We start from the raw sequence: 16,077 nt of genomic DNA on the forward strand, positions 1-16,077 counted from the left end.
CATTGCTAACTCAGAGGTTCCTTCGTTGTAGATCTCTTTTTAGAGGACTGTCCTAAGACGGTAAGAGAAAGAGAAAACATGAGAAAGGTCCCTTATGCCTTGGTAGTAGGAAGTCTCATATATGTTATATTATGCAAATGCCTAGATATCTATTTTGCAATGAGGTTGGTAAGTCGATATCAGGCAAATCCAAGACCAAGACATTGGCAAACATTTAAGCATATACTTAAGTATTTACGGAGAACGAGAGATTATATGCTTATGTATGCCAGATGAGATCTCACTCCTATCGGATATACTGATTTTGACTTCCAAACATGCCGGGATTCGAGAAATTGACATTGGGTTGTGTTTTTGTCCTAAACGGCGAGTCTATAATATGAATAAGTGTCAAGCAGGGATACACTACTAACTTTGCTATGGAGGGTCGAATATGAGGTATGGAAAAGCTATGTTACTATAATAGTATGGATATAGCTAAATCTGAATCAACCACATAAGGACAAAACACATAAAGGAGATAATAGTGTTAGACGGAATGGTAGACATAGTCAAAGATCGCATATAAGAACAAACCCCGAGGATTTATTTAGCCAAGACTCTTATAGCTAGAGATCTCTTTGGGAAACATATGGAGGGGCACAAGAATGAGAAACATGACTAATCTACTTCACTAAGGAAAATGGGAGACTGTTGGATCTGGTGCCCTAACTATAGTATTTTAGTCAATATACACTTTTAATTTTTTTCAAAAGAATTGGTTAATAAAAAAATTCATTGATTATATTAATGTACTTTATATAATTTTTCTCACATGGTTTTTGCACACAAAGTGAAATAGAAGCAAATATTGCTCATTGGTTGTCTAATGTTTAACTAATATTATGTGATCGGATTGTAGTACAGAAAGACAACTTGTATTAGTAAACGAACTAAACATGTCCTTAGTCTAATCAAAAATGAGAAACTGATTAAAAGACTAATATGTCATCTATCAAGTCCAATTAGGGAGATGCCTTGTCCTGGGCATCGGAGCGGATGACTTCCAGAAGATAGAAATGTAGATGTGAATGACAGGACCCAAGTAGAATAGTATTGAATCCGTTTATGGATTTATTCACTTGTGAGATTCATAGTGTGGCATACATAATCCTGAGTGGATGACAGACTGTGTATGTGTGACTTGTACCCTTTGATGCAAGTAAAAGCCTAAGTTTAAATAGATAAGGAACCGAAAGCTAGTACGTTGGGTGTACGACTTCTGTAATATATAGCGTCATTCACAATAGTGGAATTCATAGCCCAGAACATGGATAAATGATATCCTCTCATTAGCATTACATGGTTGATGAAAAGTAAATGTGGCCACAGGTTATCTGTCTTTTTGATGAATGACTTTATCACTATTTGATAATGATTGACTTTTCATGGAGGAAGATGTAATGGTTATCGTGAGATAAAATATGATCATATTAGGAGAACAAATGTTATCCCAAAAAGATCAAGGATATCCTATAAGGGTAATACACTAATGACAAGGTCATTAGACGAGCACTGAGTAGTTGCTTTTGTAATGGTATGTCATTAAGGAAAGCTAAGTCACAATACTATAGTGGAATGACTCTATGACTAAATGATTTTATAATTAATAGGCAAAAAGCTAGAACTTATTTATAAATCATTTGAGCCTCAACTACATATGTCCAATTGATTCCTCCATAGCTCATTGAAACCAGAGATGAATTGCGTGTTTGAAAAAAAATGAACGGAATTAATAGAAAAATAGAAATAGGAAACATTCAGGAATGATTATGGTTTTCTTCGAAATGGAGAAATGGAATCATTTGGAAATGAATGTAGGTTTCCAAAAATAGAAATAGAAATGAAAATGAAAATTTGCAATCCTATACGAAATTACTTTAAAAAATGATGGAATAATGAGTTTATGTTTTTGGACTGTTTTGAAGTCCGAAAATGAAAATAAATCATATGGTTATAGTGAACATGTTAAGTTGTGACATATTGAACAAATTTTCTCGAAATTTTGCTAGGGGTAAATCATTAAAATTTTACTAGAGTAAAATTGGGATAAGAAAATTATTTAATTGTAAATATTAAAGTTTATTTTGGGAAATAGAAAAATGGAATCCAGTTGGATCACATTATAGAGTGTTGAGTAAAAAAGGCATAGGAAGTACTCGTAATTGGGTCCGATGTGAGAGAGACTCAAAACCCCTCATATAACGTGAAATGGGTGGCAAACCTAGTAAAAATACAAGGGTGAGTCGTTCACCCCTCTCCTACTCTAAGTAGGATGTTGTTTTTCTATTTAAAATAAACCTCTACAGCTCTACAATGATTATACTTTCTCTTTCTATAAATCAATGACACCGGAAGAGCTATTAACACAAATTTTGATAGATTGTTATTTTACCAAAAAATAGAGAACATTTATTCTCAACTTTTAAATATATTTTTTCAGAATAACAATTTTATCGATTTCTATTAAAAAAAGAATTTTTTTCACCCCAAAAGGAAAATTTTTTCTAGTTTTTTCCTTTGATTCAATTAGTTCGAGCCCACACTCAATGCAATTCATGATACGAGAATAGTAGAAAAGATCGTTTGGTTGAAAGTCGAAAAACATTAAGGATCTACTTATCAAAAAATACAGGTATATATTCGGTTAAGATTTATTGCTATAAACATCACAAATCGGGTCAGTTTTCAAAATGTTAATTTTCTGTTGTGCTAGTAAACATTTTTCAAACTGGGGTTTTTCCAACATACCAACCATTATCGGTAGCTCTAGGTATTTCTCCAAATTAGTCGACACCCAAACTCCCAACACACCACCAATCTTTTCCCCCTTCCTACTTCCAACGTTAACACCAAAATAAATAAAATAATTTTCATAATTTACCGTTTGTCTTGAAGCACTTTCATACTCCATAATGGCTTGACGCATATTCTCTGCACCTGTACTTGAAGTTTCTCCGAACTGAATGCAATCATCTGCAAAGAATAGATGATTGTTTGTCAATCGTTCTAAACCAATTTGTGCCCCTTTTATGAGTCCTAATCTTACAGCCTCATTCAAAATTGTGGAAAAATTCTCACCACATAACAAAAACAAATAGAGGTTTAACGGATCACCTTGTTGGAGACCCCTAGATGGTAAAAAACTATTATTGGTTTCGCTGTTAATACCCACCATATAAGAGACTGAAAAAAAAAATCTCATTATCAATGAAATCCATTGGTCATAAAAACCCAGCCTAGCCATCATACCACTTATGAAACCCCACTCCACCCTATCATATGTTTTACTCATATCGAGCTTAAGCGTAAACATGCCAAATGCTCCTAAGTGTTTCATCTTCAATGAATACAAGACTTTATATGCAATTAACACATTATCTGATATTTTCCTTCCAGGAATGAATATTCATTGAGCCTCATCAATGTGGCTGTCTAGAATGCCCCTCATTCTACAAACTAAGACTTTCACAATGATTTTATACACTACATTACATAAGCTAATAAGTAGAAATTGAGTCATATTCCTTGGCTTACTAGCTTTTGGGATTAAAATAATATGAGTCACTTTAATATCTTTCATTTCCACCTTACCATTTGAAACAGCTAAGCAATAATTAGTGACTTCTAACCCTATAGTAGGCCAAAACTTTTGATAAAAAAGAGCGAGGAATCTTTCTATACCTTAAGCCTTGAGAGGCGCCATAGATTTGATGGTAGCCTATATTTCCTCAACACAAAAAAGAGATAGTAGTTCCTCCGGCCCCTCTTCATCCTTTCACACTTTTGACCAACTGTATCAACCATAACCGAATAGTAATCTGAAAAAGAATGGCTCCAATGATGGACATAATAGTTAAGAAAAGAAATCCACCACCTCGTGTTAACCACTCCCCTATCAAGTTATTCTTGAATATTTGTTTCTAGTAACCACCCCCTTTCCCAAGTGAACCACCTCCCCATAAACCCCAAATCACAGTTTTGTAAGGCTAACCTGAACTCTTCCATCTTTTGTTCAGATCAAAGTCGACCACCTCTCTTCTCAAATGGATACGTTATCTTATTAAAGTCCCCAACCACAGAAGTGTCTGATCCTGACTTAACTGGCGAAGCAAACTCCATGACTCACCACGCCTCTAATCTTTAGGATGACCATAGAAACCAGTAAACTGCCAATACAACCCATCTTCACCATCCATGAATACCATATCAATATGATATTGGGGATAAATTCTTAAACTCGAAACACAATCCTACCTCTAACCCAAAGATAAACCCCCTCTAGTATCAATTGAACTAACATCAATTCCATTAACAAAACCACACTTACACCTCACTCCTTCCATCCTCCTTACACTAACTTTTGTCTCCATAAAAAAATAAAATTGTTGGACGAATGTCTCTCCATATATTCCTGACATGGTTTACTACTCGTGAGTGTCCCAAACCACGGGCATTCCAGCTTCCAATTTTCTTTATTCTCAGCTGCCCTGCATCACAAAGCTAGTCAATCCCTTTTCAACACTCTTAGACACCTCGGAATCCATATTAATGAAACAGATGATATCTCACCAATTGTATGTTGCCTTTTTTTACTATCCACAATTAGAATGGGGCTATCATTAGCATCCGAACCCAACTCCATATGCTCTGTATCTTGTGGCCCAACAATTTTGTCCCAGTTTGACAATCCACTATATGATTAGCCCAGTGTTGGAATCTCCTATCAATTTGGGATTAGACTTTTGATAAACACTACCAAAACCATCTTCATAATTGCGTTTTATCTCTATCCTTTCTCTATCCAAATTTTAAGTTATAGTCCCATTCGACTCCCTCAACTAGCAGCTAACCATCGCCTTTATCTTTTTGTTGCAGCTTTTAACGAAAGATCCCAACCGAACACGACCTCAAACAGTTCTACTCTCACTCTCACCGGACAAAAACTTTCTCCATGCCCAAGTTTACCATTAATGAAGCAAAATAGACTAATTTTTTCGTACTAAAATTTAGCATATGTAGATCATGTAGCCCCTAAAGTAATCTTCTTTTTTGTTTCAATGGAAGCCACACTTCCAACTTAACCTTAATCCTCATAAGTCTCTTCCTTCCCATAAAAGCCATCTTCACATCATAGTCCAAAAACGAGCTCAAAAAAAGATCTGAACTGTGTGCCATTGCCTCCGACATGAGCCCTAGAGGCAAATCATGTATCCGAACCCAGAAATCTGCATAAATCAAAGGAATCATGCTCGAATCCTCCCTAGGCATGATCTTATGCAGTATGAGTAAATGGTTATTGAAAAACCATGGCGTTCCCTTCAGCACTCGATTCTGATTTACCTCGTAAAAAAATTGGAATAGGTATTTCTTGTCGTCAAGATCTGTGATGGAGATACCACCAATGGGGTGCCATAAATTAGCCATAGTGTTCCTTAGTAAGGGAAAATACACAACACTCTTTGTCAAAAAAATGCCCACCAAAGATAACTTGTATTCATCGACCAACGACTCACTGTCCTCCTGGAAAGGCTTCTCTTCCTCGTCAACTAGATTTAAATTCGCCATCTCTTCCTCTATATTCACTATTGAAGAAAAACAAATGCAAACGTGCCAAGCAGCAGATGAAACTCATGCTAAACTACAGACCTCTTTCTTTAGTTGAATATTATTTCTAAAAGTACATATGTATTCTAAATATGTGGTTTCTACACTTAAAATATAATTAATAGTATAATTATTAATGTGTGGATATTTTAATAAATTTTTTAAAATTTCAATTTTATTTTCCTTTTGAAAATCTATTAAATAAATAATTTTTTACATAATTTTATTTATTTATTCATATTTGACATAATTAAATAATGTGGATAATGATATATTTTATATAAAAATATTGCTTAGAAAAATAATTCAACAATGATTACAGGTAAATTTATATATAAATTTATATATTCTAGTTGTTGATGATATTAATTGATCAATTTTTAATTATTTTATTTAAAAATTATATAAAAATACTAATAGTGGAGTGAAATTTTTTTCCATATGAGATAGTAATCCTCTCTTTAAAAAAATACTAATATAGATATCAATTTTTTTGGTTTTGTTTTGTTACATCTATATGGTCAATTTCGTTTTCTTTTTTAAACAGTGACAACTGATCTTTCACTGGAATCTTGCTCATTCGTCTCTTACCCTCAATGGATTCTCAAGTTTTATTGGTCTTCTACTGTTCTGCTGTCCTTCTTGAAAATTAAATTGCATTTTGTTGCTTTTTTTAGGGTGTCAACAAAACGAAGGCGTTGACTTTCTTCTAGGGATTTATCAGATTGGATTACTCCACTCTCTACCCATCCAATACCGGGAAAAAGAAAAAAACAAAACTCTTTTTTGAATTTTGACACTAGGTTTTGTTATCTCATCGGTTTTTCCTTCCTGGGTGTATGGGATTTTTGTCATACTTCAATGGCTTTCCTTGAACCTTGAGCGTTCAAGGTTTATGAAATCCTTTAGCGTTCAAGGTTTATGAAATCCTTTCTCTTTTCTTTTTTCCTGATCTACTTCTTTTTTATCCCAATTATCAAATTTTAGATGTTTGGTTTTGGGTTTATCGAGTTATAGATTTGAAGTTGTTTAGGAGAATCTTGCTTTGTCGGGTAGTGTTAACTGTCAATGGATGCCGTCCATAACGATGTTAATGGACATAAAAATGAGACTTCAGCTACCATAGATTCTCCAAAACTTGAAGACCATACTGATGGAGAAGATTACAATGAGTCAAATTCTCTGTTGCCACAAAACAAAGGTGGGATATCGACAAAATCTGAAAAGACTGAGCGAAAAGTCCAATGGAATGATAGAAATGGGAATGAACTCGCAGAGGTTATGGTGTTTGAACCAAGGTATTTGCTCTTCTGATCTTCTCCTTTTAATAATATATGCGGTACTTTGTTTGATGTTTGAGACTTTATTTTATTTTATTTTATTTATTTTCCCTTGGTTCTTTAGATCTGTCTTTTAGCTGATTTTGTTAATAGTGAACTTCTATATCTGTAAATTGAACTGAAAATTTCATGTAGCATACAAGCTTCAGTTGAAAGGTAATGTACTGTACTGCACTGCACTGTACTGTCACCTCTTTTTCATTTGCATGTGAAGGACTTTAAGGGTTTGTTCTAGAGCATATTTTGCTGTATTTAGTATTATGTCTATTTTTCAATTGTTTTTTCCTTTTCCTACGATCTTTGGACTCGTTGTTGGTCCTTGTAAATCACCCTTTGCAATCTAAGGAAAAAGTTTTCAAATTTATCTTATTTTGCCAAATGCCTTTCCTTACTACATGTCTTTGGGGTACTTTCTTCAAGTATTAGGATGGTTTTTGCTCATTTCTTCAAAAAGTTTTGTTGCGATAAACTATAGACAGTACCTGCAGAACTTTTTGATATATGATAGAATGTGCAAGAAACTGTGAAAAAGAGAGCCTTTTGTTCAACATACATTTTATAACATGAAAATCATGATTGACCTTTGCAACATGATTTACTTGACCTTGAATAGTTTGTTTATGTGATTTTCAATGATTCACCATTGTATCTCTAACACCCTAAAGTCCTATCCTTGCCTGCAGTGATGTGAGTGATTCTGATGACTCGGATTCGGACTCGGATTCCTGTATATGTACAATAATGTAGATAAAATACAGGACACATCCAGTGATTATCTGCTGGAAATATCAATTTGGGCTTCAGTTTCCTCCTTGATGTTGATGACGTTTGCTATAAGATAGCCTTCCTGGTTTCAACTTGCTTTTTGAAGGATAGATTAAAACTATGTTACTCGAACACGAGTTTGTTGGATACACCTGTATCCAACAAGGGTATGTTCAATGGATGGATCCTTAAGAGTCATACCCCAAACCAATGTTTGGTTATGTGTCCTACATATGTGTCTAATACGTGTATTTATAGAAAAATAAAAAGTCGGAGTAACATAGGATAAAAGGGACCAGAAGCCAAGCAAGACATTCTCTCATATATGCAGTTTATCAAACTGGAGCTCCGTACAACTTCTGAGGTGGTTTGACATGCGTTTCACAATGAACAGATACGAAAATTCCATGGCCTTTCTTGCATAATGTATATATAGATTAATTGTTATGGTCCTTTTTTTTTTGGCCCCTTCTACGTTTATATTTCACTATTTGAACAACAATTAAGAGATTACATTCCTCGATAGTAAAATGAATAGCCGATACCTTATCTCATATTTGATTCCTATTTCCTCCCTGTATTGCTTCTTAATGTTGATTTCTCCATCTTAACACTTCTGGTTGCCAGTTGCTTTGCTGATGTAGAACAAAAACCATCTGCTGATAGAATTACTGAGCTAGATTCAGTATGAGAAGACAGTTCATTTTTTATCCGATGTGTGACTAATGCACTTTATCTAGCACTTAGTCTAACACTGCCAGGTTGCAAGTGCTACTCACTGCCTGACTGAACCCCAAATATAATAGGTGAATGCTTAACATTCTTTTACAGCAATGAGAAGCCTGAATTTAAATGGTTCGACTTCAACAAATTGCTCAATCCTTATACAAGACAGTAAAGCATGAACAAACTGGGAGCCAAGAGGCTACCAAAATTACCAAATCGTATCAAACAATCTCAAATGAATCAAAGAATCAGAAACTGCAATACAAAACAAACAAACACACAATACCCCAAACTTTCACACACCCTTGGATCATAAACTTGTTGCTGCCTTTGCATATGAACTTGAATTCAAATAGGCTTGATTTTGATACTATTATTGTAATCTTTGAAAACTAGAGGTTGGTGATATCTAAGATTACCCTATCTTCTCGACTTCTCCTTGAGAACAAGCCATCCGATATGTTTGTCTTTGATTGCAGGGTATCAAATGCAATGCTGCAACTATTGGTGCTACCTGTGAACTGGGACTTACTCGGTGAAACCAACCAATTTGAGAGGCTAGCATCGACTGCTATGTCTTGCAGTAGGGGCTTTGATTGATTATAATTTGTTGAGCAGTTGGATCTCAGGTCTGAACTGAAGGGTACTTGTGATTCTCCCTCTGCTGCAACATTCTCCTTCCTCATCTGCTTTGGTTTTGCGGCTGCTCTCGCTTTGATTTCTTTCCATTGTGTCGTGTTTTCAACCGGATTCAACACTGAACACAGATATTGGCTTCTGCTCTTTAGATTTCCATCTGCTGAACCATCAAGTGGCATTTGATTCTTGGACCTGTCATCATCCAATCGAACCAAAGAAGCTCCCTTTGTTGAATCCATGTTTAGAGAGTCAAATTGATCATCCACATGTTTGTCATCATCATCACCATAATCATCTTCATCAGAAAAAAACTCATCATCTTCTATATCGCTTTCTTCATTTACCATTTCATCCTCTTCTTCATAGCCATCTCTACAGTTTTGGTATCTATAAATGCAAGGATAAGAACTCGTCTGCAATGAACTTGAAATCCCCTCAGAGAGAGATGGCAAGCTACGTTTTGCAGCTTCTCCTCCATTAACCTTTTCTCTTTCTTCCTCTTCAACACTCTGTAAAAACTGGTAGGTAGTTGTTTCTTCATCTGGAATCGGCTCATAGGTTTGAACATTCAAGTTAAAGCTCACTTTTTTCCTGATTTTAACACTCGATCTTTCCTTTGGCTTATTACTGCAATCAACAAATGGAAATCAGATACCTTTAAAGGTATTGTTTAAAGAAACACTTGCATTAAAAAGAACCTGTAACTGACCTCAGCGGAGGTTTTGAGGCAATGGAATCTTCTGGGATATCAACATTAATAGAAGAATCCAAGGGCTCATAACTAACTAGTTTCTGCAAAAAAAAAAATTAAATATAAAAATAAAAACTGAAACTTTCAATAAATGTTTGTGTTGCAAAAAGCGAATCATCCTAAGTATAATCATAACACCCAACAAAATAAAAAGAAGATCATACTGAATCAGCAGGTCCAGGGAGAATACGGTTGGCTGGTTTTCGACGCCTTCTTTTAGTGGAAATCCCAAAACACCCAAGAAAACACCCCATTAGAAAATAGCAAAGAAATGTTGTGGGGGAGATTCAGAAGAGATCCATGGCGATGAATAAAAATATAAAAGAAAAAAAACAAAGGAGTGTGGGAAACAAGAAATAGAAAGAAGCGGTGGAGCAACGGAAGGGAAAGGGGGTGGGTGGGTGAGTTTTAAATTTGGGAGTTTAGGCTCCAACGGTTTTCAAAAAATAAGAACGTTGGATCTTTAATGATGATGGAAGGGACCATAGTGGAGAGGTGGATGCACCAGATTTCTATATTAAAATATTAAAATAAATAAAAGACAAATATCACTTTGTTGTTGTTGTTGTTATGTATTAGATCTGAAAGTTGGCGGCTGTTTCTATCTCCACTTGCTTCTTTCCTTTTCTGTTATGTTAATTTAATATTATTTCTAATTTTGATTTTTCTTTGTTCAATAACCTACTCATTTTCCACCGAAAATTATTTTATTTTTTTTAGTAATTACTTTACTATATTAGACATATGGGAAGCTATAAATGTAAGACTAATCTCTTACAATGAATACTGTTGATATAAGTGTACAGCAAAGGGGAGGGTTACGGTGCTAAGGAGGTTGATTCATTTAAATAAGTAGAGAGCTAGAAAGGTAAGTGTGGTAGAGGACATTACGAAGACAAGGAAGTTAGGGTTTTGAGGATATTATTCAGGATTGTTGATGGAGAAGAATATCCCTTCTTCATCGTTCTTTGGAGTACGTATAGGGGAAGGATCTTTTACCCAATCGTACCATGTCATCAAAAAATTTGAGGCATGGTGAATATGTGGTCAGTGAGGTGATTACGGCATTATATTGCTTTGACATTCACTTTGATGAGGTAGTATGAGGTTGATACACTTTAATTATCCTACATAGAGATAGGTGCGGCCCTATTAAAAGCGAGTGATCAAGTGAAAGGTGAGAAGTCTGGATGATTAATCCCCTCAATTACCAATCGAACGATGTGAAGTGGAGCGCAGTCCATAGATACTTCTCAAATAATTTTATGTGGTGCCACTTATACAAGTCAAGTAAGAGTATAATATAAATAACTACTGAATTTAAAAAAATAGTTAAATGAAAAAAAAGTTGATTGAACCAATTTTATCATTTATGATGCACAAAATTTTACCTTAAACTAGAAAAGACACGCATAACTAAAGCATTAGAAATTTTAATATTGATATAGTGAAAATTTTGATATGTGATTTTTTTTCGAGGATACCATACAACTTAAAGAAATGATTTTTTTATGAGGGATAGAAGTAAATTATATTATTAGTCATTAAATTATAAGTCATTTTTCGTTTTGATCACTTAATTAAAAAAGATTGTCTTCTAATCATCGAACTATTTGAAACATTTCATTTAAGTCATTTTTTTTAAATTCCACCAGCAAACTCCAAACAACGATTGATACACTAAATCAATACTCATCGACGATAGAAGAACATACCTTAAATTCAAATCAATCTAATTGTCAGTGTCAAAAATAAAAATAAAAATAAAAAAACTTCTTAAATTTTGATTCACAAATTTATAACTTCCAAAATCATTTCATAAAAAAAAAGAAAAAAAAACTTTCAATTAATACAAACAATGAGAATAGAGAAAGTTTTATACCAACTATTTTAACAATTCAATAACTTAAATGTCTGAAAATTTTAATAATCAAATAATAACTTTTTAAAATAAAATGACACGTATAATTTACCCCGAAAATAATTTTAGCTTTTACGGGATATAGTTTCTGTTGAGCTGGAATAGTTCATTTGAGGTCATGGTCCGAGTGAGCTTAGTTTAAAGTTTAAACAAAACAATGACTTAACACCGAAATTGGACCAACTCTACTTTGAGATTGTAATTTCCTTTCTTCAGCTTTTCAAAAGATTTTATCTTCATTCCCTCCCATTTTGGATTCACTGATCAGGATCAGGAACATAACCAAAAACAATCAAACAAAACCATGCATTTCCACAAACATTTTTTTTTCTCAACACTAGTCCTAATATCAGCTTCCATCACCATTTTCTGAGGCACTTCTTTGAAGATCTTGCATCCTCTGCATGCAACTTATCTGCCAAACAGATTAGTTTCTTCGCTTATCAAACAACCAGCTAAATGGATTATAATATCATTTCCACAGTTTACCTTTACAACCCAAATGTTGGTGAGACGAGCGCTTAGCAGATGGTGAACCAGAACAAGAATGTCTTGTTGCACCTTTCTCCTTGCATTGCTTGTATTCCTCCTCATATCCGAGAGCAGTGACATCTGCAGCATCAACGACAGGACCAAGAGTAACAATTATCACTTCACCCATATTGATTATCTGCTTCCATCTCTCAATAGCAACACCATCTGGGCAGATGGGGTCGAACCCCTCGGGCAGTTCTTTGATTAACCCAAAGTTTATCATACTTAAGTCCAGGGGACAATGACTAGCCGCACCGCAGCTAAAGCATGCATCCCGAATTCTCGGCAACAACCTAAGCTTTGCTCCATGATATGTTGCACCTTGCCCTCAGGAACAGATATATGTCCCTTGGTGGTCTCTAGCTTTCGTTCAGCACTGCCTTTTAGCTGCTCTGACTCAACAACCCTATTGCGGAGCTCCTCATTCTGCCTTTGTATAACCAAAGGTCCAAACATTTCATCAATTCTCAGCAATGCTTTCAAAAAACGACAAGGAACTATGTGGTCATTATTAAAGATAAAGGTATGAATTAAAAACAAACCTTCAGATCTACAACAAGTTTCATTGCATTTTCATTGGCCACCATAATGCGTTCCTCAGCAATGGAAAGACGCTACTTGGTGGTCTATAGTTCCTGTTCCGCACTGCCTTTTAGCCGCTCCACCTCAACAACCATATTGCGGAGCTCCTCATTCTGCCTGTGTATAACCAATGGTCCAGCCATTTCATCAATTCTCAGTTCAAAAAATGACAAGGAACCATGTGGTCGTTATTAAAGATAAAGGTATGAATTACAAAATAACCTTCAGATCTTGAGCAAGTTTCATTGCATTTTCATTGGCCTCCATAGTACGCTGCCTTTGGATTTCCAACTCATCCTCAGCAATGGACACACGTTCCTTGGTAGTCTCCAGCTCCTGTTCGGCAATGCCTTTTAGCCTCTCTACCTCAACAACCCTATTGTGGAGCTCCTCAGTCTGCATATCTGCAATTAATCCAATCGAAGACCGACAAGGAAATATATGGTATCTCTTAAAGTTAAAGGCAAGTTTCAATGCATTTTCATCAGCCTCCATAATCCTTTGCCTTTGGATTTCCACCTTGTCCTCAGCAATGGAAAGACCTCCCTTGGTCTCATCAATCTCTAACAGCCAACATTCAAAGATGCCTTTTAGCCGCTCCATCTCAACAATCCTATTGTCAAACTCCTCATTCTGCTTCTGTATGATAGATTTTCCAACCATTTCATGAATTCCCAGCAATGCATTCAAAAAAAGACCAAGAAACTATTTGGTATCTATTAAAGCTAAAGGTACGAAATACCAAAAGAAAACAAAGACCTTCATATCTTCAGCCAGCTCCATAAACTGTTCCTTGTTGGTCTCCCACTCCCATTTATCAATCAGAATTTGGCAACATTCAAAATCGCCTTTTAGCCAAGCCAGATAAACAATCCTAGTGTGCAGTTCCTCATTCAGCCTCTGTATAAATGATGCTCCAACCATTTCATCAACTTTCAGCAATGCATTCAAAAAAAAAAAAAAGGAACCATGTCGCATCTATTAAAGATAATAGTCTGAATTACAAATAAACCTTCACATCTTCAGCTAGTTTCATTGCATTTTCATCAGCCTTGTTTCGTGCCGAAGCATCCAATTCTAGTGCAATATTTTGTAAGGAGTTCTGAAAGAAGAACTATATATGTTAGTTTCTCAATAACTCTTACAAAACAAACCTTCAGCCGAGTCTGAACACAGGTACAAAGATATGACCCTTCAGGTACAGTTAGAAAAAACGAATATATTTATGTCAAACACGAACATAGCCATAGACACTTGCACCCAAGTCCAAGTAACATATATATCTGCCATATGTGACAAGCATTTATATGTCATGACTACCATTGAATAACTCATGCATAAAGTAGTATCCATGATTAGATCAACGGGTTAGTCACCTGTTCCTTAGTCAAGATGAGCGATTTTTGAACATTGCCTATGAAGTTGATCTGTAGCTCAAACATCAGCCAGTGAATCACATTGTTAGCTTGGCGATATAGCTCAGCTCCCCTAGCCTTATGCTCCTGAAACATAAGATTAAGCTGCTGCCACTATTAACCAGGCATCAACAATCATATTGAAGACATCCATCGGGCGTATAAAATTAGATTTTTCCAAGTTTGTCTATATATTTGGACGAACCTTTTGAGTTCATATAATATATCCAAGTGCCGGAGACGGTACTTCAAGAAAATATCAAGTGTCCGAGTAACATATGACTTTTGCGAAGCCTATAAGAACTAGCAATGATCAGCGACATACCCTACTAGAAGACTGACCACCTTCGGTCGAACTTGGTATTGTGGAACACCGCTCCCCTTCAGCAACCGCTCCCTCGATAACTGCCTATGCCGGAACTGGAGCGTTGCAAGTGGCCGGCTCAGCTTTTGCATTTAGTAAGCCTAAGGTAGCCATTGATGAAACCTGAAGAAACGAAAAAAAAAGAGAGCACGAACGAATATTTCAAATTTTATATAATACAAATTATTAATATATGAAAAAAATGAAAAATATTTTAAACACTATTTATAAGAACAAAGCAAAAAAAAAATCATTTTCAACCCAAGAAGTCCGATCATCCATTCTTTTTTTATTTTATTTTATTTTGTTCTGTTTCAAGTTTAAAAAATTGGGCTTTCTTTTTCCTTAGGTAGAAAAAACTGTTTCGTAGAAGGCAACACCATTAAAGGAAACAAACAGGTTTATACCTTTCTTAGAAAGCCTAAACAAATTGTAACTTCACAGTGTTAAGGAGGAAAAAGCATGAAAAATGTGAAATTTATTAAGAAAATAAGTGAGGGTAAACAAAGGTAGCGAGATGGGTTTAACCTTTGATGAGAAGTGAGGAGTATGATAATGGCAAATGCCAAAACTCAGATGCAAAATAAAAAGCCTTCTTTTCTTGTTTTGTTGCACTAAAGGACAAGAGAGTGAAAAGGGAGGAGACTAACAGTAGGTGTGGTTCACTGTAATGGAATAAGGCTGTAATTGAATAGAACTGTAATGAAATAGAGCTATAATAAGTAATTTAACTATTTGGTTGAATGGAATGAAATAAAAATATAATAATATTCTTGTGTTTGGCTGAATGGAATAATGTTGTAATAACATAAGGAAAAAAAATTAAAATAACCAGAATATCCTTAACAAAATTTTTTTGTTAGGTAGATAACTATTGTTATTATTATCAAATTTTAATAAGATTATTATTAAAAATAATTTAATAAAAATAATAAATAATTTAATCATATTTTAACATAATTATTATTAAATATAATTTAATAAAATAATATGCAATTTAATAATATTCTTAATATAATTATTATATAAATTAAAAAAATTATAATATATAATATTATTAAAATAATATATAATCTACTTTATTGCTTTTAAATTGCATTACAATTTAATGTGCTAAAAGCAGGAGAGAAGTTAAAAAATTATTTTAAGGGTTAACAATGAATAATTAATTTATAAGAGATCAAATTATAATTTTATCATTATATTAATTTATGATTTGATAAAATTTAAAAGATTTTTATAACAAATTTACCATTTTAGGAGAGTCAAGTCTTCATGACTTTATTATTACGATATAAATTGAATTTAATCGAAGGAATACCTTTGCATAATATCTATACATAATATCTATATGAGAAATATATTAAATCCAATCAATTATAAAACTTACAAAA

General features: G+C 34.4%; 2 protein-coding genes across 7 annotated transcripts; both read right to left on the reverse strand.

The window, feature by feature from the left end:
- Window positions 1–7,985: 7,985 nt before the first annotated feature.
- LOC107897741 (uncharacterized) lies at window positions 7,986–10,348 on the reverse strand. 4 transcript variants are annotated; one of them, XM_016823305.2, is made up of 4 exons: window positions 10,032–10,300; window positions 9,826–9,908; window positions 9,010–9,743; window positions 7,986–8,407 (listed from the first exon to the last, which is right to left on the reverse strand). In XM_016823305.2, exons 1-4 carry the CDS (start codon window positions 10,119–10,121, stop codon window positions 8,316–8,318), a joined length of 999 nt encoding a protein of 332 aa, XP_016678794.2. In that variant the 5' UTR covers window positions 10,122–10,300; the 3' UTR covers window positions 7,986–8,315. The 4 variants fall into 4 exon arrangements, with proteins under 4 accessions (XP_016678794.2, XP_016678793.2, XP_040935206.1 ...); XM_016823304.2 differs by having other exon boundaries at window positions 7,986–8,410; XM_041079272.1 differs by having other exon boundaries at window positions 7,986–8,422.
- A 1,384-nt stretch (window positions 10,349–11,732) lies between these two features.
- On the reverse strand, window positions 11,733–15,301 carry LOC107897742 (uncharacterized). 3 transcript variants are annotated; one of them, XM_041079275.1, is made up of 9 exons: window positions 15,091–15,301; window positions 14,645–14,806; window positions 14,281–14,406; window positions 13,917–14,006; window positions 13,664–13,804; window positions 13,127–13,543; window positions 12,865–13,021; window positions 12,278–12,752; window positions 11,733–12,203 (listed from the first exon to the last, which is right to left on the reverse strand). In XM_041079275.1, exons 3-7 carry the CDS (start codon window positions 14,344–14,346, stop codon window positions 13,013–13,015), a joined length of 723 nt encoding a protein of 240 aa, XP_040935209.1. In that variant the 5' UTR covers window positions 14,347–14,406; window positions 14,645–14,806; window positions 15,091–15,301; the 3' UTR covers window positions 11,733–12,203; window positions 12,278–12,752; window positions 12,865–13,012. The 3 variants fall into 3 exon arrangements, with proteins under 3 accessions (XP_040935209.1, XP_040935210.1, XP_040935208.1); XM_041079276.1 differs by having other exon boundaries at window positions 12,278–12,748; window positions 14,525–14,806; XM_041079274.1 differs by having other exon boundaries at window positions 14,525–14,806.
- Window positions 15,302–16,077: the final 776 nt, after the last annotated feature.

The sequence above is a fragment of the Gossypium hirsutum genome, chromosome A10 (assembly GCF_007990345.1).
Source record: "Gossypium hirsutum isolate 1008001.06 chromosome A10, Gossypium_hirsutum_v2.1, whole genome shotgun sequence".
Classification (NCBI taxonomy): Eukaryota; Viridiplantae; Streptophyta; class Magnoliopsida; order Malvales; family Malvaceae; genus Gossypium; species Gossypium hirsutum.